This window comes from Rhinoraja longicauda, chromosome 2 (genome assembly GCF_053455715.1).
Source record: "Rhinoraja longicauda isolate Sanriku21f chromosome 2, sRhiLon1.1, whole genome shotgun sequence".
In the NCBI taxonomy this organism is placed as follows: domain Eukaryota; kingdom Metazoa; phylum Chordata; class Chondrichthyes; order Rajiformes; family Arhynchobatidae; genus Rhinoraja; species Rhinoraja longicauda.
The window spans coordinates 66,113,353-66,136,165 of record NC_135954.1 but is presented as its reverse complement, the minus strand read 5'-3'; the positions used below and the strand labels follow the sequence as shown (position 1 = coordinate 66,136,165).

General features: G+C 40.0%; 1 protein-coding gene across 1 annotated transcript in view; it reads left to right on the top strand.

The window, feature by feature from the left end:
- The window catches only part of osbpl3b (oxysterol binding protein-like 3b), a 131,494-nt gene extending 113,886 nt beyond the window's left edge, over window positions 1–17,608 (top strand). Inside the window, exons 19-23 of the mRNA XM_078420333.1 lie at window positions 502–646; window positions 1,727–1,871; window positions 6,367–6,493; window positions 15,226–15,348; window positions 17,201–17,608. Of these exons, the coding sequence (XP_078276459.1) occupies window positions 502–646; window positions 1,727–1,871; window positions 6,367–6,493; window positions 15,226–15,348; window positions 17,201–17,306 (646 nt within the window). The 3' untranslated portion in view covers window positions 17,307–17,608. The remainder of the gene's footprint in view (window positions 1–501; window positions 647–1,726; window positions 1,872–6,366; window positions 6,494–15,225; window positions 15,349–17,200) is intronic.
- The last annotated feature ends 5,205 nt before the right edge of the window (window positions 17,609–22,813 follow it).

The following is a 22,813-nucleotide window of genomic DNA, read 5'->3' as shown; positions in this document are numbered from 1 at the left end:
TCAGTCTGTTTATTAAAAGACTGGGGTATATGGTGCCACTTCTTTCTACCCATTTATGTACTGTATACACTTTTTTCTTCTTACCCCCACCCATTTGATTCAAGGAGTTATTTTCTTCCAATTAACCTATTCTATTGCTCAATCCCATCTGCTGATGGCCATCCAACACTTCACACTGTAGTTGGGAGTTCCTGACATCCCATTACTGGATTGGCAGGGACCAAAATTGTTCCCTTGATGTACCAGCCCCTAAAAAACATAAGGAATAGTTTTACTGGTCAGAGCCTGTGTTTTATGGGTGGCATGACTGCCACAAGATTGTGTGCTTAAAAATAGATTTTTCATTTCCCATTTATTTGAAGTAACTTAAATAGTGTTGAGAACAGTTCAAACAACTGTAAGGTGTTGTTCAATATGTTTAGCTCAAATAGATTAAATATACCAAGTATATTTCTATGGACCTGCCTAAAAGAAGTCTCAATCATACAACTTTCTCCTCAGATACGGAGACCATTACGAGTGGAATAAAGTAACTTCGTGTATACACAACATTCTCAGTGGACAGAGGTGGATTGAACATTATGGAGAGATTGTCATTAAAAATACAGCAAGTGACATCTGCCAGTGCAAGCTAACATTTATGAAGGTATAAAATGTCTCCATTTGAAAGGAGGAAAGCTCATGTTTTTTAACATTGGTCTGCCTTCCAAACATTGCTTGCATAAAAAAACACACATACTGTGTCAGATATGGGTGATTATGAGCTGTGGATGTGTCCTTTACCTGTTTACTAGGACAAACCTATATTTAGTTTATGTAAACTACTTCCGATGACATTGGCCTACTTTTGTACTGCGAACTCTATGTTTAAGCTCCTGCAACTTTCTGAAGGAAGTAGGGTGAATGGGGGCTGTAATTGTGTGCAGAAAAGAATCACGTGCATCCTGTCTGGTCAAGAATCTTATACTGCAGACCTGTCACGGCAGTGCTTGTCCCAATTTGTTGTTGGCTTAATTCAAAACGTAGGTTCTGTTTGTGGCTGGTTTATTCTATATTCACACAAAAGGTAACAAAAACAATCGCCTGTACTCCAGGCTTCAATTCACCATACTTTACTTCCTGTTGTGTGAAAGAAAATAGTAAAGACAGGAAAATTAAAGCTTTACTGTTGCTTCATGCTCTGAAGTTCCCAAGAGCTTACTGCTCTAAAGAAAGAATCCTGAATCTCCAATTTCTTCTGAAAAGGAGGTTTAAAATGTGAAGTAGATTATCCCAGCATTGCAGCTGAACAACCTGGCTTGCAACCATCAACCAGGACAATGAAACATTGTTATCAAGGCTAATTAGAATTTATTGACATAATCTTCAAGGACCTTCACAATAGCTACCTTGAATAATCGTGTTATTACCAGACCAACTTGTTGGGAAAATTAATGAATAGGTCGCTAAAGCCCTTTACACAAAGCACTTGAAATTAAAGTCTAGATTTTGATTTGAAATAATGTATGATGATTTTATTAAATTTAGCTAGAATAGCATGGCAAAAATCAAAACTGATGGTCGAGTTTAAAACAGTAGTTCCAAGAGTAGAGTTGGAAAAAATCAATTAAATATCAAACTTGCATCACATCCACCTTCAATGTTAACAGCGGTTTTGGTATTAGAAGCCTTTTTGATGTTTGTAATTCTGTTGCATCCTATGTACAAATTATCTTTGATATTCTAGGCTAGGTATTGGAATTCAAATGTTAATGAGGTTGAAGGGATCATAATGAACCAAAATGGGGAGGTGATGAATCGACTATTTGGAAAATGGCATGAAGGTATATATTATGGAACACTCCCATCAGCAACATGCATCTGGAGACCAAGTAAGCGATTTGAGTCAAACAACATAATATCTGTAGTGTTATTATAAAGCTATTCCATTTTTTATTGAAAGGATTATGTTATGAAATTTTTCTTTTTTTTTAAAGGACACATGTAAGTGTCAAATTTAGAAAAGCAGAGTTTGCACAAGCAAGGACATGCCAGGGTGTAATTATATTTTATAATATTTCCATGTTGGTTTTTTAACACATTGCCATCAGCTGAGCTCGCACTTCTCTGACATTTAACAAAAATCACCAGGGAGCGAGTAGACCTTCATTTGAATATTTGAAGGTCTGGAATGTTACTGCCATGCACCTTGTCTGTCCCCATTTTCCCCACAAGTGGAATATGAATTACATATCTGATGTAGGCATTATTGAAGGGACAAGCGCTATTTCAGGCTGGTGCTGAGAATTGGGTTAGTGTTAACTTGGTTCGTGCTAGGTTGGCGCTGAGAACAGTTCAGACCAGTAAACACCATTCCTGCTGTTAGATGTTTAATAATTAAACTCTGAAATACATGGCACTGATTAAAATTGGAAGACAGGTGCAAGTGCTTGGTAAATGGACATATTTGCCGCGTGTATACAGTAATGTTCTGTTTACCTTTTACCATGAACTGTGCAGTGTGATTTTCAGCAGCTTCATCAGGCTAACTTATACATAACCAGGAACCTCAGTGAATAATGGTGTTTTCCATGGGTGATTTTGATGCAGAACATTTGAAACACTTTCTGCATTTTAATAATATTAAAAAAGAAAAAATAGAAGCAATGTATTTAGATGGGTACAACTGAAGCTGGGAAACACAAATACTTGGTAGATCAGGCTGCATCTGTGAGAGACAAACTATCAGAACTGGGAAGGAGACAGAACAAGCTTGTAAATTACAGAGAGGGTGCAGAAAGGGAATAACTCAGATGAACTAAATCCAAGGTGACCCTGGCTCTAGGCTGTAACACATTGTTGGAATGCTGCATACTGGTAAAATGATATATATAGGCAGTAAAGTGAGGCATCGGCACAAGCTTGAGGAAGTGCATTGCAACTTCCAACTGGGCTCATTTCAGCCTTTTGATTAAATATTAAATACCGCAACTTCAGGTAACGATTTCTGTCAATTTCTCCTGAGAATTGATGACCTACCCAGGCTAGCCCGCTGGCCATGCCTCCCTAATTGGGGCAGTACAGTGATGCAGCAGTGGAGTTGCTTTCCTATAGCGCTAGAAACCCGGGTTTGACACTGACTCTGTATGGAGTTTGTGTGTTCTCCCCTTGGCCGCATGGGTTTTCTCTGGGTGCTCTGGTTTCCTCCCACATTCCAAAGACGTATAGGAGGGTTTGTAGGTAAATTGGTGTCTGGAAATTGTATATTGTCCCTAGTGTGTAGGATAGTGCTAGTGTACGGTGTGATTACTGGTCGGCACAGACTCGGTGGGCTGAAGGGCATGTTTCCACGCAGTATCTCTAAAAGTCTACTCTGTATTTTGTAGCTCCTACATTCTTTTGCCTATGTTCTCACTTTCTAACTGCTCACATTCATTCGTTCGTCAGATGACCTTGTTTACAGCTTATCCCCATGGTGAGCATGGGTTTACCTGATCACAATATAGCCCACCCCCTCATTTCCTGCTGCTTAAAAAGCTCCTTTTTCTCTCCTTTTCCTTTTTTTTCAAAGGACTGTCAACCTGAAACATTAATTTTGTTTCTCTTCCCACAGATGTGGCCTGAATTGTTGAACATTTCCAGCATATTTTTGTTATTTCGGATGTCTAACCTCCGCTGTTCTCTTCTTTTCTTACTCGGGAAGAATGTTGTTGCTTATTGATTTTTTAGAAAAGATAGTGTTTGGATTTCTGTGATAAATTGGATAGGAGCATGTCTAGTGCACTTAAAGCACAAATGTTCAGGACATGAAGGCTGTGCAATTTCATAGCTATTAAATCTTAAACAATATGCTACCTTTACAGTATTAGTCTTCTGAAGGTCGTGGCATGTAGGTAAATCAATGTACTTGAAGCCCTATGATAGGATGAGTTGCAGAAAGAGAAGCTGTGGAATAGCAAAAACTCCCGGACCTAGGATGTGTTAGTTACAAGTTTGAATTTTTTTGTCTAATCTGCCGATGCTGGAAATCTGGAATAAAGAGAAAGTGCTGGAAACACTCAGATCAGCATCTGGGGGAAATAAGCAGATGAATCTTTTCAGATGAAAGCCCTTTCACAACCAGGAAAGGCACGGTGGCGCAGCGGTAGAGTTGCTGCCTTACAGCGAATGCAGAGCCGGAGACTCAGGTTTGATCCTGACTACGGGCGCCGTCTGTACGGAGTTTGTATGTTCACCCCATGACCTGCGTGGGTTTTCTCTGAGATCTTCGGTTTCCTCCCACACTCCAAAGACGTACAGGTATGTAGGTTAATTGGCTGGGCAAATGTAAAAATTGTCCCTAGTGGGTGTAGGATAGTGTTAGTGTGCGGGGTTCGCTGGGCGGCGCGGACCCGGCGGGCCGAAGGGCCTGTTTCTGCGCTGTATCTCTAAATCTAAAAATCTAAATCAAAAAAAAAATCTAAGAAAGGGAAAATAAATTAGTTTTAAGTGCAAATATATTTCCCCCCTTTCCCAATTCTGATGCAGGGTTTTCTTCAGCCTGAAATTTTAACTGTTTCTCTTTCCATAGGTGCTGCCTGACCTGCCGAATAGTTCTAGCATTTTCTGTTTTTAAGCTACAAGTTTGTAATAGGACACATTAACTGCAGGTCATATGTTTAACATCACCAATGTGTCGAGTTGGGAAGTGTGAACATTCCTCTTCCCCTCCGTCACCCTTCACCTGCCCCAGCTCTCTGCTGGGCCCATTCTGTTTGTCATCTACATCAATAGTTTGGATGAGAACACACAGGGCAAGATTAGCAAGTTGGCTGATGATACAAAAGTGAGTGGTTTTTGCAGATAGTGAAGATGGTTGTAAAATATTGCAGCAGGATCTGGTTTGATTGGCCAGGTGGGCAGAGGAATGGTTGATGGAATTTAATACAGAAAACTGAGGTCTTGCTTTTTGGGACGTCGAACAAGGGCAGGACCTACAAAATAAATGGTAGGCCTCTGGGTAGTGTAGAGCAGAGGGATCTAGGAGTACGGGTGCATGGTTCCTTGAAGGCCGAGTTGCATGTAGATAAGGTGGTTAAAAAGGGTTTTAGCACTTTGGCCTTCATCAGTCAGAGTATTGAGTATAGAAATTGGGAGGTCATGTTGCAGTTGTATAAGACATTGGTGAGACTGCATTTACAATATTGTGTTCAGTTCTGGGCACCATATAATAGGAAAGATATTGTCAAGCTTGAAAGAGTCCAGAAAAGATTTATGAGGATGTTGCCTGGACTAGAGTGTGTGAGCTATAGGAAGAGGTTGAGTAGGCTGGGCCTCTATTCCATGGAGCACAGGAGGATGAGGGGAGATCTTATAGAGGTGTACAAAATTATGAGAGGAATAGATTGGGTAGATGCACAGAGTCTCTTGCCCAGAGTAGGGGAATCGAGGACCAGAGGACATAGGTTCAAGGTGAAGGGGAAAAGATTTAATAGGAATCCAAGGGGTAACTCTTGCACACAAAGGGTGGTGGGTGTAAGGAACAAGCTGCCAGAGAAGGTCGTTGAGGCTGGGACTATCCCATTGTTTAAGAAACAGATAGAGGGGTACATGGGTAGGGCAGGTTTGGTGGGATATCGACCAAGCACAGGCAAGTGGGACTAGTGCAGCTGGGACATTGTTGGCCGGTGTGGGCAAGTTGGGCCGAAGGGCCTGTTTCCACTCTATATCACTCTATGACTCTCTATGACTCTAATTCTAATGTGTAACAACCTAACTGATAATTGAAGTGGCACGTGGATGAATGTGCCTTTTTGGTTTATTGGGGCTGGTTTTAAGAAACTAAACCTATGGAGGCAGTTCTCTGATTTTTTTAAGCTGATTAGTCTGTTGGGCTGCATAACAACTCGGAAGCTGGTCAGACTTGGTAATTCAAGAAAATAATCTGAGGATTTGAAATGCATTTAAGCACTTGTCAACAATCCAAATTCAAAAATTACTCTTGTCTATTGCTAATTGTGATAAATTTCACCACCAAATATGTATGAAGAATCAATGTTTGAGTCGAGTTTCTAGAATTTATAATTGATATGGAGTGTATTTGATTTTTATACGTAACGGGCTATATCTGCTTTGAGTAACCATTTAGCTGAAGAATTGTTTGCATCGAGATAGATAAACTCAACTTTTTGTGATAAAATCTGAAGTAAATATGTATTTGTACGGTGCCAAGAATTAGAAAAGAGCTGTTTGTGAAAAATTGGTGTTCATCTTTTAAAGTATTTCTGTGGATTTATTTCCCATATAACATTGATTTGAAAGATATTTGGCAGCAATTGCTTTGTTCTGATTTTTGCATGGAAACCTGTGTGTTGCTTTGCTCTGAAGGTTTTAATTTTTTTCTTTTAGATCCCATGCCAAAAGATTTTGAGCAGTACTATGGACTCACCAAATTTTCACTGGGATTAAATGAACTGGAAACCGATGAAAGACCATACCTTCCACAAACTGACACAAGATTCAGACCTGACCAAAGGTACATATTTACTGAATGCATCACCATGATCACTTATGTTAGAAATCTGCAACTGTTCTCGAGTCTTGTACTGACGATAGAGATTAGCTTGTAACTTCAAATGACAATTAACACCACCAGTTTAGAGGAAGGGACCTGACCTGAAATGTTGACTCTTCATTTAGCTCTACAGATGCTGTCTGACCCACTGAGTTCCTCCAACAATTTTTCTTTGTTCACACGTGCTCAATATCTTCCATGGACAAATAGTGTAAGAAAATAACTGCAGATGCTGGTACAATTCGGTGGTGTTTATTCACAAAATACTGGAGTAACTCAGCAGGTCAGGCAGCATCTCAGGAGAGAAGGAATGGGTGACGTTTCGGGTCGAGACCCTTCTTCAGACTGATGTCAGGGGGGCGGGACAAAGGAAGGATATAGGTGGAGACAGGAAGATAGAGGGAGAACTGGGAAGGGGGAGGGGAAGAGAGGGACAGACGAACTATCTAAAGTTGGAGAAGTCAATGTTTATAACGCTGGGCTGCAAGCTGCCCAGGCGAAATATGAGGTGCTGTTCCTCCAATTTCCAGTGGGCCTTACTATGGCACTGGAGGAGGCCCATGACAGAAACGTCAGACTGGAAGTGGGAAGGGGAGTTGAAGTGCTCAGCCACCAGGAGATCAGGTTGGTTAAGGTGGACTGAGCGAAGGTGTTGAGCGAAACGATCGTCGAGCCTGTGTTTGGTTTCGCCGATGTAAAGAAGTTGACATCTAGAGCAGCGGATGTAATAGATGAGGTTGGAGGAGGTGCAGGTGAACCTCTGTCTCACCTGGAAAGACTGTTTGGGTCCTTGGATGGAGTTGAGGGGAGAGGTAAAGGGACAGGTGTTGCATCTCTTGCGGTTGCAGGGGAAAGTGCAAATGCAAAGTCCATGGACACATAGATAATTTTGAAATGGTGATGACAGATTTGGCTTGTCGTCATTTGTTCTGAATGAAAACTGCCCTCCAAGCCCAAAACATCACTCGTCTTTTGCTGTGACCCGTCTGTAATCTTTAGAAGTTTATTCCATGTAACTCCAAATCTCTGTCAGTGTTTTTTGATTATCTAATCCCAGAATATACCCACTTCACAAATCTTTTTATTGCTCCTTCTCCTTGGTGTAAACCAGAGTTGCTCTGTTCATTTCTGCTTGCTAAACCCCTTGCTTTGAGATTATCAGCTAAAAAGAAAAAAACAAATAAACCTTTTTCAATGGAGAAGACTTGCAATGGGCAAGTTGTAATGTGCCTGGTAGGAGATGGTATTGGTCAACCACTTAACTGGCTGCCACCCAGAGTTTCAGGCATGAATGGGTGGAAGATACAATCACCCATGAAAGCATTGGCAATAGCAGCTGTTCAGAGTGGTTGTTTGTCAGGCATGAGTTCTTAGTTTGGCACTTACACAGTATTTATCATCAAGAAATGCGTTTCACTTATAATATTATTCTAGAACTTTTGACAAGCTTCAAAGTAAAACTTTATAACAACTTGTAAAAGTAACAAGATCTATATGTGTAGGAAGGTACTGCAGATGCTGGTTTAAACCAAAGATAGCCAAAAAAGCTGGAGTAACTCAAGGGGTCAGACAGCATCTCTGGAGAAAAGGAATAGGTGACGTTTCGCGTCGAGAAGAAGGGTCTCGACCCGAAACGTCATCTATTCCTTTTCTCCAGCGATGCTGTCTGACCCACTGAGTTACTCCAGCTTTTAGAGTCTAACAAGATCTATAGTTGGCCCTGCAGATCTTCAAATACATAATTTTTAACAGGAAATGTTGTAGATATTTGGCATTTCAAACCTACACATGTGAAAAGAGAGCACATTTCACCACAAATGTTGCATGACCTGTATTTCCTCTTTTTTAAATTTTAGCTCGTATAGAACTCCAGTTGCTTTTGCATCTAATTTGACCATTTGCAAATACTGCCCCCAGCTTTACCCAAATTTGGGGAAATCTGGATTCTCTGATGTTCAAGATATGCAACTTTTTATTTTAATCAGCCATTAATTAAAACGGTGAGAAGTCTAGTCTCTACAACAGATTGTTGATGCAACTGGCCAAGATGTGTTTCTTCTTGCTAGTGTCATCTATGTTCCACCTCCAAACTAATTTCCAATTAAAGTCAAAAGACTACATCATGTTACATTTTGCTGATAATCTGTGCCAATCAATGCACGGTGGCGCAGTGGTAGAGTTGCTGTCTTACAGCGCTTGCAGCGCCGGAAACCCGGGTTCGATCCGGACTACGGATGATGTCTGTACAGAGTTTGTACATTCTCCCCATGACCACGTGGGTTTTCTCCAAGATCTTCAGTTTCCTCCCACACTCCAAAGATGTACAGGTATGTAGGTTATTTGGTTTGGTGCATGGGTAAATTGTCCCTAGTGTGTGTAGGATAGTGTTAATGTGCGGGGGTCGCTGGTCGGCGTGAACTCAGTGGCCGAGGGGCCGGTTTTCGCACTGTATCTCTAAACTAAACTAAACTAAATCGAAGTGAATACTTTGAAATTCCACATGCATGAATACGCTGAAATTCCACACGCATGAATCCCCAGGCACTCCCTTAACTATGTTATGAATAATCTGAAAAATGACTCTCCCTTGACATTCCCAATTCTTTCTGCCTCCCTAGTATGTTTATATTTGTTGATATTCACCAAGGATGAATTCTGGTAGTTTCCTCATACCTTGCGTCACCAATAATTGTTGAATCATTTTGTACCTTCCTGCATGTGTGAACATCCACTTATCTGAACTTATGGGAAATACTAAATAATTACCTGTTTTATTGCATAACTTCATAGGAATACACCTATATTACCATAGCAACCACATATAAATACTCACATTACAAAAAGTTATGAATTTCATATGCAGAATTGGTACCACCCAAGATCAATTTCTATAGAGTGAAGTGGCTGTTAATCCCTTTTATTTCCATCAAAGGGATGTAATATTTTTTTCCTTTCTTTATCCCACAATTGATGTGGATAGTGTGTTATTTGATGATATAGTAAGTGTCTAGTTTGGGAATTATGGGTAATGTGGTTTTGACCATGTAGATTTTGAAAGCTGAAAGTGGAGATATCAATGGAAGAATTCCTTCAACTTGAGCAAACCATTGTGATGTGATATCATGCTAATATCTTTTACAAAAACTATCTGTCGGAGCAACCCAAAACATCTGAGAGAAATTGCTTGTATTTGTGGGGTTTTTTAAGTGGCCTTTATTAAGGGCAAATAATTATTAGTTCCACGCCATTGAATTCAAACCAAAACTGGTTGTTCTCGGCCGTGTTTGACTGCGAGATGAATTTCAGATGACATGCCATATCTACAAGGCTACCTATTTCCATCTATGCCACCTCTTGCTGCAATATCCTCAATATACGTAGCTCAAATCCCTTTGAAACATGTTAATTCTTTGTTACTTCCAGCGAAAACCTTAAAAGATACTGTTGACTGGCCTCCCATTTTCTACTTTGCATAAATCTGAAATTATTTTGCATTTTTCTGCTTGTGTTCTCACTCACTATTCAATCCCCTCTTGCCGCTCTGTTGGCTTCCAGCAAATTAGTGCATTGATAGTTTCTTGCCCCCTTGTTTACTAATTGGTCGACACACTATTCTTATCCCGACCTATCTCTAAAACTACCTCCGCAGAATATCTATCCACTTCTTTTCCGATCTCCTGCTTGTTCCGTGTTTTAAATTATTCCACCATTGATGGTAATGCTTTACCTGCTCACATCACTCATATGTGGAACATCTTTACTGACCCCTCCACCTCCTTACATTGTAGAGATGCCATCTAGAAAGTACCTACCTTTTCAATCAAGATTTTGATCAACTCCTCTATTCCTTTATTTAGCTCAGTATTTTAGCGCAGAGCCACTTTGGAATACTTGGCGATGAAAAAGGCATTATATAATCCAACGTGTGCGGTGGTTATGATTTGATGCATTTTAAATTGCATGCAGGATGCTACTGCTACAATTTCCTTTTCAACCACCCATGATCCCTGCCTCCCTCCAACCCTGCACCCCCTCCCTCCAATTTCCTGAGCAAGATAGAGGTTTTGTGATTTCAGTTGGAGTCTGATTGAATTTGGGATGTCGGGAAAACTGAAGGCATTGCGTGTAACCTGCACTTAACGCTCTTAAATATTCTTGAGTATAGCATATTATGCTCAACATTGAGTGAAAAACTGTAGTGTTTTCAATTGGAAGTGTATTTCTTTCATTAAAATTGTTAAAATACCAATAACCTTTAAAAAAAACAAAGTAGATGGCAGTGGTGGGTTTACAATATTTCCCATGATTTTCTGTGATCTAGCTCCACCTGCTGACAAACCAAGGAATGGTTGAACAAAACAATAAATTCAGGCCTCAGGAAACCAATAAAGTGGAGTTTACCTGAGACATTAGAAATACAACGTGGAAACAGGCGCTTCAGCCCACTGACCAGCGATCACCCCATACACTAGCACCGTCCTACACACGAGGGACAATTTACAATTTGCAGAAGCCAATTAACATCCGAACCTATATGTCTTTTGAGTGTGGGAGGAAACCGGAAAGCCCACACGATCACATGGAGAATGTACAAACTCCGTACAGTCAGCACCCGTAGGCAGGATCTAACCCAGGTCTTTGGCGGTGTGAGGCAGTAACTCTACCGCTGTGCCACTGTACCGACTCAAATTGATCTGCGACTTCATGAAGCTGCAATCTCTGCAACTTTTTATTTTGATTTGGATTGAACTTATTTTCACCATCTGCTCAATGGGATGGTGGTGGTGTATTGGTTGGGGACCATGATTGTGTATAAGAATGCTAGCATCACAATCCAGTGTTGGGGTTCTTCATAGAATGTGAATCCGGGAGTCTGGGAGGGCAGCATGTGGAGTACTTCCAGAAAAAAATAATGTTCCCAATTATAGCAGCAACTCACAGTGAGCTGGTAGCCTTGTAACAGATCACTTGCACAATCATTTGTATGTGCTTCCCTCTCTGGAGACCAGCCTGTAATGTTAAGCATTACTGATAGTTTGTATTTATTTCCAGCCTGCCTTGCTCTAATTGACTTGCACATTCTTCCCGATCATTGTGATATAAGCTTTTGGACAGCAGCTTGAGAATGAGGGGGGGTAGGAAAGGGTTCATTTTTCATTGGTGGGACATTCTGCTCTGGCAGCTCGTACCATATACGCACCACCCTCCGAGTGGAAAAAGTTGCGCTTCACGTTCCTAGTAAATCTTTTAGTCAAATTATATCTTATTATCAAGGGCAGTTACTCTGCTCAGTACTGGAGTTGTACACCTTTATATGCAAGTCACCTTGACAGAGGCTGTATTGAGGTGTGAGGCTGTGAACCTGATGGAACCTGTTCTGAGCATCAGTGATCATGTACCAGTTAATAACGCTGTCTGTGCTGCCATCAATCACATTGGCGACTGAGAATTGCTTGGAAATAATGTGTCATGGAGTGATACAGCGTGGAAACAGGCCCTTCAGTCCAACTTGCCCACGCTGGCCATCATGTCCCAGTTACACGAGTCCCACCTGTCTACGTTTGGTCCATATCCTTCCAAATTTGTCCTATCCATGTACATGCCTATCTGTTTGTTAAACCTTGGGATAGTCCCAGCTTCAACTATGTCATCTGGCAGCTTGTTCCCTACACCCACCAACCTTTGTGTGAAAAAGTTACCCCTTAAATTCCCATTAAATAATTTCCCCCTCACCTTAAACCTATGTCCTTTGGTCCTCAATTCACTTACTCTGTGCAAGAGACTCTGTAAAAGAGACTCTGTGCATCTACCCGATCTATTTCTCTCATGATTTTATACATGTGATTTAATTTATCTTCTCTAACTTTCCATATCACCAGTTAAGTGCTTCTGTTGTACTTTTCTTAGAACAGTCCAGACGTTGCCAGGAAATTGTTTAATTATGGAACAATCTTTCAGCCTTATTTTAAATTGCAAAGACGTGTTTCTGTCCAGTGCTGTCAAGGACCACTGACACCATGTGGGGTGAAACTGCTGAAGACTGGCATGTATAAAATTGTTAAAATATCAATAACCTTTAAGAAGAATGGAAAGTAGATGTAAAACCCTGGGAGGAGGTAGGAAAGATCATCTGATTGCACTTCCAGCAAAAGATTAGAAACAAAATCTGTAAAAATGGTTTAGATAATAAGACACAAAGTGCTAGAGTAACTCAGCAGGTCAGGCAGCCTCTCTGGAGAACATGGATAGGTGATGTTTTGGGTCGTACAATTACTCAGCAAATTCCAAGAACAGTCGAGAATCAACCACATTGTAGTGATGTTGGTGCTTTATATCCTTCCCTTTCGGATATTCATGAACCAGATGGGATTTTGTGACAATCTAATTGCTTCATGATCCTAGCTTTTACTAATTTAATTAATTTCAAATATTTTGCAGTCATTTCGGGTTTCAACCCAAGTGTAATGGTTATAACTTGTGTAGATATTTTCACAGTTGATTCTCTGTTCTCACACAATTTCATGTTGATTTGTATTCTAAGACTGATTGTGGTTTCAATAATGTGCATGCTTGTTAATAAGATTGGAATTTTTTGTCCCCATCTCTCTCTACTCCATTCTTACAGTTTTGCACTGAATAATAAGTGTCTTGTTCCCAGTGAGAACTAATTTGTTCTCTGCCACAATTGAAGTTTGTTAATCTAATTTTGAAGGCAGCATTATCTTTCACTTATAACAAAATTATGTTTGCCCCTAAAAATGTTCATATTTAACATATAACATATAACATATAACAACTACAGCATGGAAACAGGCCTGTCCGGCCCTACCAGTCCACGCCGACCATTCTCCCTGACCTAGTCTCATCTACCTGCACTCAGACCATAACCCTCTAATCCCCTCTCATCCATATACCTATCCAATTTACTCTTAAATAATAAAATCGAGCCAGCCTCCACCACTTCCACCGGAAGCCCATTCCATACAGCCACAACCCTCTGAGTAAAGAAGTTCCCCCTCATGTTACCCCTAAACCTTTGTCCCTCAATTCTGAAGCTATGTCCCCTAGTTGGAATCTTCCCCACTCTCAAAGGGAAAAGCCTACCCACGTCAACTCTGTCCGTCCCTCTCAAAATTTTAAAAACCTCTATCAAGTCCCCCCTCAACCTTCTACGCTCCAAAGAATAAAGACCCAACCTGTTCAACCTCTCTCTGTAGCCTAAGTGCTGAAACCCAGGCACCCAGTCTTCACCCAGTGGTTTCAATGCAAAATTTAGTCTTTCATATTGAAATTGGTGTATGATCCTAGCTTTTATTTTTGAGAGGAACAATAATAGAAAATTATCACAAACTATCATAATATACCTTGGAATACAATGATCTCTATCAGCTGAAGGTGATCGTTTGATTGAAACGATTGAGCATGCCCTTCGGCCCACTGGATCTATGATGACCATCAATCAATGTGAATGCACACTAGTTCTATGTTTATCCCACTTTCACATCCACTTCCTATACACGAGGGGCAATTTTTTTAATAGAGCCCAATTAACCGTCAAACCCACATGTCTATGGTGTGTGGGAGGAAACTGAAGTGCCCAGTGAAAACCCATGTGGTCACAGGGAGAATGTGAAAACTCCACATAGACAGCACATGAATCCCAGTACAGTAAACCCTCTTTATAACAGACCATGTGGAGAGGGAGAATGGTGTCCCTTATTGATAATTGTCCATTATTACCCAAGTATGGCATTGAAACAAAGAACTACAGATGATGGTTAATATACAAAAGAACACAGTGCTGGAATAACTCAGTGGGTCAGGCAGCATCACTGGAGAACACAAATAGGTGGCGTCAGGATCCTTCTTCAGACTGATTTAGTCTGCTGAGTTACTCCAGCACTTTGTGCAATTTCACCTTAAAACTAGACGCAGATGCCGCTGGTCTGCACCACCAGTTCACATGACAGTTGTTGTGGCTCAGGCTGTAGCCACTGAGGACAGACAGCGCTTTCTTCAGGCGCTGCCAGCAACAAGATGCCCGCGGTCACTGTGGGGCTCCCTCCCCTCTCACCAGCTGCCGCTTCCAAAGTGGAGTATATCTGTGACTGTGGGAGAAGGAGGAGGCGGGGGGAAAGGCCGAGTGGACAGTGCGATGGGGAGGAGGCGGCAGCGGTCGAGTGTGGAGGGGACAAAGCCACAGAAGGAAGCGGCAGCAAGTGAGAGGGGAGCGAGCCCCACAGTGACCAAGCGCGTTGTGTCAGTTATGGCGGCAGCCCAAAGAAAGCGCTGTCCCCAGGGGCACAACGTAAGCCACAATTACAGCCGTGTCACCGGACCCTGCAGTGGATGAAGAACGGATCGCTGGTGAACCTTGCGAGTCAGGGGTGGTGTTGGAAACAAGGGGTCTTAGCGGCCGGGGAGATGGCGAGAGCCAAGGGACGCATCAACACGTCCTCTAGATCCAAAATCTGTTATAAAGGGATCCGTTAAAACAAGGGTTTACAGCATGCAAATGGAATAATCCAAATTACAACACAAAAGCTCTTATACCCATCCCAATGGAGCTCCACAGAGTAATATAATCCTTCATCAGAACTCTACAAATGTTTTAAATTGCATTTGTTTATTGCTTCTCAATATACTTCATCATTTCTCAATATGTGAAAGGAATTATTTGATTGTTGCTTCAGATACCTCGAGGAAGGTAACATAGAGGCTGCAGAATTTCAGAAACAAAGAATTGAACAATTGCAAAGAGAAAGGCGGAAAGTTCTTGAAGAAAACAACATGACACATCAACCTCGCTTCTTTAAGTAAGTTGGTCATTATGTGCAAGTGCTTGGGAAATTGGATTGAAACAGATCACAACATTTTCACAATATTTACCAGAAATTTTAAACTGGTAGACCACTTTGGGCTACTTTTCAAATATATAAGAAATACATCTGTGAAGTAAGTTATTCCAAATCTGCAGTGCCTACTCCTGGCCTTCACCATTAAACAAAGTAAACTTATTTAAGATGCTTCCAAACACATGAGAATTTTATTTGATTTTAATTATTTGGCGATTACAGGTATTTCATTTCACTTTTCCCAATCACTTTTAATATTGGTGTAAATATGCTCTTTTGAATTTAAGTTGCTCTGTTAAGATTACTATTCTTGGAGTAGAAACCTCCTGCAATATATTTAACAATCAAAATGTGTTCACAAGTTTAAAATATCAAATAAATGGATTTCATATGAAAATGCATGTTGGTGAATAGCAATGCCCAGCACCAGTCTAATTGTGTCGTTGTGAGGTGTCCTTTCTTGCAACACAGCCTATTACTAAACTTTAAAATTCCAGCAGTGAAATGAAACAACTTTGTGGCTTCATACCAAATACTGCTTTCATGAGCATGTAATTGAAGCTTTCCCATGATTCAATTATTTAACTGTTCCAACCTTTGCCATGTATGACTCTATGGCAATTAATTTACATTTGATATCCACACCATACATGAGTGCAACAAATAATGCAAAATGAAGGAAACGAGTGCAGAATATAGTGTTGCAGCTGCAGAGTGGTTCAGGTGATATATTGAGGTTTATCTTGGGCAGAGCAGACATTCCAAAAAAAAAAAAAAGTGCTAGAGCATCTAAGCTAGTGTCTGGAGAACATGGATAGGAGGTGCTTCGAATCGGAACCCTACTGTAGACTGTAGAAGGAGAGAAAGATAACTGGAAGAAATGAAGGGCAGGGCAAAGCCTGGCAGGTGATAGCCTGATATAGATGAAGGGGTGGACGTTTGATAGGGGTGTTTTGATAGGCAAATGGTGGTCGAAGGCCAGAAATGAAAAGACAGAAGATGTATTAGGCTAGGATGCTTTCTATGGTGCAGATGTAGAAGAATACAAGTAATTGGAGACATGTTGAATTTCCTTTGGCTTTTGAGGGAGTGGAGGTTTTGTTATGCTATTGTGGTCATATCATTGATGTGCTTGAATTATGTCAAATTGTTGGTGATATTATTGATATTACTATTATTAATAAATGTGTGAATATAGGTCATCTATCCCCAAAACTGAAACTGTTTAAGTTTAATTGTGAGTGTTTATGAAGCCTTCTCCTGTCTTTTGACAGTCTTATCACATATGGTAGGGCTACAGAGATTTGAACCACTTAGAAATCATTTTGAACCACTTAAAAGTCTTGAACTTTTTTTTGTTGCATTTGGCCGTATCCTATTTACTAGATTGGTTCTTTCATTTATGATTTGCCTTGTGCTGTATTGGTTTATTTGCCTTATTCTGTATCCGTTTGTACAAATTCAATCTCTTGGCTTGTTGGCTGGTGGATATTTTGGGGCATAGAGTTACAAACTGTGTGATATAATATTGCCAATCACATAAAACACATAGCATCCCGTCTTGGACTAGATCCATTCTACTTTGGATAGTAGTGCAATGCTAATTGGTGTACTCAGTGCTCACTTTCTTAGTCATATTCTACAAGTGGCACATTTATCCAATTCTGTTTTGAAACTTGCTTTGGTGAGATTTAAATGTGCAATTGCTAGTTCAACATTGCAACGAGAAGGCCACCATACTCGACTTAACATTTCATGCATGTTCTGTTCAACTTGCACATTTTGAAAAAAATACTTAATCTTGTATTTGCAGGCAATCTCAGGAAGGTGGAAAGGAATTGTGGGTGAGCACAAATACCTATTGGGAACTACGGAAAAATCCAGGCTTTAACAAACTTGATGGTCCAATACTTTGGTGACATATCAATGCATATTCATTCATTCATTTTTTGTTTCATGACTATTATACATTATTTATTATATATATGTTTCCAGGGGTCGTCTGTTATCTTTATATATAAGTAATTATTTATTATAAATTTCTAGAGTTACTGAAAGATGCTTGAATAGCTTGATGCCTTAAAACAGCTAGGACTAAAATTAATGGGATTTTTGCTTCAAATATTCATGTACTATAAGATTTTGCTATTTGCAAGATGTATCAAGAACAGTAGTTATAAACATCTGCAAACATACAATGTTATTGCTTGCAAATAGAATGAACAAGTATCTATATAAATTAGTATCCTGTTATGAATTTGCATTATTTTTTTAAAAGGCACACAATGCTTCCAATATTGAATTAATTCAAATCTCGTTACAGAACTTACGATATTGACACTTATCTGTGGTACATTATTAGTCTGCTGTTTGTATTTAAATTATATATATATATTAGCTTGAGTATAGAAAATTCAGTGATCTACCAAAAAAATCTGCAGTGAAATTTGTATTGAAGATGGTGAACACCAATTATAGGTGGATCGAAATAGTCAGCATAAAACTTCATTAACCTTAAGTTTTCTCTCTTTCCTGTTGCCATTTTCATCCCCTCTCTTGTTTATCGTCACTTTGGTAAGAAAATGTGCCTGAGCTTTCTGAAGGCTAGTCTAAGTAATGTGCTGGGAATTTTGCTTTGCCCAGAAGTGCATGTAGATTCAGTCAGCATGACTGTCTAGTTATACATCTGTACCTGAGAATATTGGCCAAAAAAAATGGAGGTACACTATTCTAAAATTACTAGACGCACAGTCAATTCAAATGTTCAAACTCTGGGTAGATGAACATATCACTCACTACACAGGCTCTTAATTTTGTATTTGACCCTAATTTGCAGTATCATTGCACATTTTTTGTAAAGACATTTCAGTAGAAATTTATGCTGATCTTCTGCTGAGACACAATCACATGTGTTAATGTTGACAAATATTCAAATCAACACACTCTTCCTTGGAAATTAATGGATTTCACTGTATTGAAAATGTTCATAACTTTTTGAACACCATCTACCTCTTTCAAAACAAATGGCTGTATTCCCCCAACTTTTAACGCAGCTAATCTTTTTTTGCCTTAAAACAAAAACACTTTGAGAGGAAAATGTGGCCTTTTCAAGAAAAAATCAGGATGTCTTTGCACCACAAGATTGCCAGATGGGGGAACTATCTCGATTCATTCTCTTTAGCTATAAACTGAGCAGCAATTTACAATCAGCCCAGCAGAAGTAATATTGCTGCCAATTGTCATCTTAGCAGTGGTTATGCCATGGTTTGTTAGCTGGGTGTGTACTTAAACTATGGTTATTATTCCAGGTTCACTGCTGCATCTTCACTTTTGTCTCAAACCCTTCAAAACCAAATTGTGGGACACCTTATGCATGGAGTACTATGCAAAAGCTGAAAAAGTGTCACCAACTGAATAGGTTTGTTGAGCAATAGGTGTATTGGGCCAGATATTATTCGGGTGATATGATGCATTTGAGCTGTAAATGATAGATATTGGGCTAAGGTTGGTTTTTAATTATAAATAGATTTGAGTATTTTATTCCTTATGATTTGAGTAGTTAAAAATAATGTTATTGCAGAATGCAGCATTTTCTGAAAAATATATAAAGATTAATGCGGTGGTAAACTACCTAAAACATGTTCTTGGCTACGTCTATTGGTGCAAGTTAAATTATGCATCCATATAATGTATATTTACAAACTTCCAATAAAACTATTTATCTCCATTATATGTTGAATTTAATCACCCAGATGATATCAAAAGCTCTTTTGAACAGATTTATGTATTCATGTCAGCACACAACTGTTTGCCAATAGCGAGCAAATTTTAGTGCCACGTCGTTGGCCTCTGCAAGATCCTTTACTGTGCATGTGTCATGCAGCGTGTCATAGCTCAGGAGATGTTCCATAGTCTGGAGGCCCCGTCCACACTCATAGTCTGCCGTATCTTCAGTATATACCCACTTCAGCATGTTCGACTTGCTCCTCCCCATGCCTGTCCGCGGTCTGTTGAGACTGCGCCAGGTTAGTCAGTTGGTCAGAACCTGGTGGGAGTTTCTCAGAGGGATGAGTATTTGAACAGATGAGTAGTTCACAGATGATGACAGCCATGCCATATCAATGCAGCAATTTGCAGTTCTCTCATTGCCCATCAAGTCCTTGGTGAAACTCTGCTTTAAGTTGCTCGAGTCATTCTACAATACATTGCAACAAAATCGAATACAGTGGTGGAGGTAGGTGGTGGAGCTGTCTCACAGCTCCAGCAACCCAGGTTTGATTCTGGTGCTGCCTTGTGGTTTACATTTTTGTCCCTGCAACCCCCTCATGTATGACTGATATGCTAGTCATTGGATGAGTTGGCTATTGTAAATTACCCTTCATAAATTGGCCATAGTGCAGGTGAATGGCAGGAGAATGAGATGAGTGTTCATGTGCATGTCATAGAGAATAGGCCAGAGAGAAATCAGTGGGGGAAATGGATTTGCTCTGAAAGCTAACATAGACTTGACAGGTTGAATAATCTCACACTTCAGAGGGAATTATAAAAAGGTGGTAATATGTGAATATTCACGATGGGACAACTCTTTGTTGTCACTCTAGCACATTCACCTCTTCAATTGTGTAAATGAGTTTTTTTTAAATACATTAACCTGGATGTCATTTGCTCTCAGTATGCTGGTCATATTGAAAGCATTGCATGAATGTGATTTCTGATCGTCTGAAGTCCTGCACTTATCAAGGGTAATACAATAAAGAACACATATTTATGGGTTAAAATTGTTCCTTGTTCTACACAACATTTCTTGAATACAAAGCCCTGTTACAACCTCTTCCCAGTGAAGCACTACATCTACCAAGGAAGCTGATCAATTCCACCTTATATTAATTGAACCTGACCGATGCTGAATTTACTGATTGAGGAAATTCATGTTCTCTGTTCAGTTTTGATTTGGTATGAGAAGAACATGCATAATAACAGCAAGAGTAACTCCTTTGACTTCTTGCACCTGCTGCACCATTTAGTAAGTTCATGGTGTTTTTTAATGTCAATTTCACTTCCTTGCATTAATCCACCCTCTTTGAACCCTTTAATGCACAATAATTTATTTTGATTATATCTTGAGCCTCCACCACCCTATTTGGTGGGAAATTCTAAAGATCCACCACATGGGGCGGCACGGTAGCGCAGTGGTAGAGTTGCTGCCTTACAGCACCAGACCCGGGTTCGATCCTGACAATGGGTGCTGTCTGTACAGAGTTTGTATGTTCTCTCCGTGACCTGCGTTAGTTTTCTCCGGGTGCTCTGGTTTCCTCCCATACTCCAAAGACATACAAGTTTGCAGGCTAATTTGACTGGGTAAAATTGTAAATTGTCCCTAGTGTGTGCAGGATAGTGTTAGTGTGCAGAGATCGCTGGTCAACGTGGACTTGGTGGACCTGGAAAAAGGGCCTGTTTCCATACTGTATCTCTAAACTAAACTAAACTGGACATTTTTCACTGTGGCCGTGAATGGCCATATCCTTAATTTGAAGCTCTGATCGTAGTTGTCAACGTCACAGCCATTTCATCCTGGCATTCAATTTCCCAATTCTGGAATTTTACTCTTCCTGCCAAATGAACTGCTCCTGCTGGTATTTTGTATGTTCTCATGCTAAATCAAAACTGAAGAGAGAAAACGTGGTTTTCATCTGAAGAACAGGCTAATTTTCAGATTGATGAGATGCAGAATCCAAATTTATACAGATTGTGATCTCAAAGCATTTTATCCTGCGGGAGAATAGAAAGTATGTTGCAACTTATTTTCAGTGGTTGATATCAACCTCTTTCTGCTGATTATTCACTGCCAGCCTTCATTTTTTTTGTTGGTGTTTTTGTGCTTTGACCTAGCATATTTTAATAACACTTTACTGGGGCATAAGTGAAATAAAGCTAGATGTTCTGTTCTGCAGGAGTAAGTTTATAAATATGAAAACATTTTCACCATGGGCATTATGTCAGTGGATTTTCCTGGAAATTGGACAACACTTTGACCTTTTTGTCTGATTAGCCATGTCTTCAAGTGTAGAAGTACCCACAGCTGTATTCAACCTTTGGTTACTTGTATTTGTGAATTATTTTTAACCAATATTATCTGAAACGTGATAGTTTAGTACAGTAAGCCCTTATTGTAACATACCATGGGGAAGGGGGAGGGGGGAGATCCATTATTGTCGAATATCTGCTATGAATGAGTAAGGGATTATAATTGCATAAGTATTAGAAACAAGGAACTGCAGATGCTGGTTAATACGCAAAAGGACACAGAGTGCTGTAGTAACTCAGCAAGTCAGGCAGTATCTGTGGAGTACATGGATAGGTGACTTTTGGGTCGAGACCCTTCTTCAGACTTTCGGCCTGGAACTGGGCCTGGAATCCGGGTCAGTTGATGGCACCAATCTACTGGAAGCCAGGGGAGAGGCGAGGATTAGTCGAGTCATTCGTTGCAGGCAGCTGGAGTGCAGGTAAGGGTCAGCGGCGGCAGGTGCAGCCTGGAATCAACCGTGGAGGCCGGTGGTGGCGGCAGTAGATCTGGCCTGGAAGTGGTCGGGGAGGCGGCGCGGGCCGGCATTGGCAAACTGGCCTGGAAGCAGCAGAGGAGGTGGTGCATTCCAGGGCTGGTGTCAGCAGCCCAGCATGGCAGTGAAGCTCAGTGGGTCAGTCCGCTCTAACCAAAATCCATTATAAAGAGGTCTGTAATAACATGGGTTTACTGTACTACTGTTTCCTTATTACCTTTATTCATGTACAGAATTTCATTCTCTAGAAGATATTCATGTAATAAGATTTCATGATTGAGGAATAGTGAATTTTGAATGCTCACAATGAAGTTATCCCACAGATATTATGTAACAAAATTACAATTAGTTTAATATAATTAGATTACATTCTACTAAATTATTCAATCTTTTGAAAAGGTTTAACGGAACCTAATTAATCATTCTAATCTGGACCATTACAGATAAATAAAGTGTGTTTACTTCTCTGATTTATATCAAGTTTTATTGGTTAGCCAAAGAAACATTCAGTCCGGGTGAAGCTGGTTTCACTTCACTCTTTCACACCATTTCACTTTTTCCAGAGTGTATTTGGTTTTAAACTTTTATGTAAGAAATTTAAGCTTCTAAGTGCTTAATTATACCAAATACTTTACAATGGCTGTCTTAAATATATTGCCATATTTAAATCTGCATAAATTAGGCTGAGGACATATTTTCCACATTCGATCTTTTTTTAATGCACCATAATCAGTTTTATTTGCCCAAAGCAGAGATTTGTACACTTTCGCAGTTCATATTTCAGCATTCATTAACCATTTATTCAGCACCAAAAAGACAAGTTTGCAACTTGAATTTTGTTAGGGGTAGGTGGTTTCTCAGTGATTCTA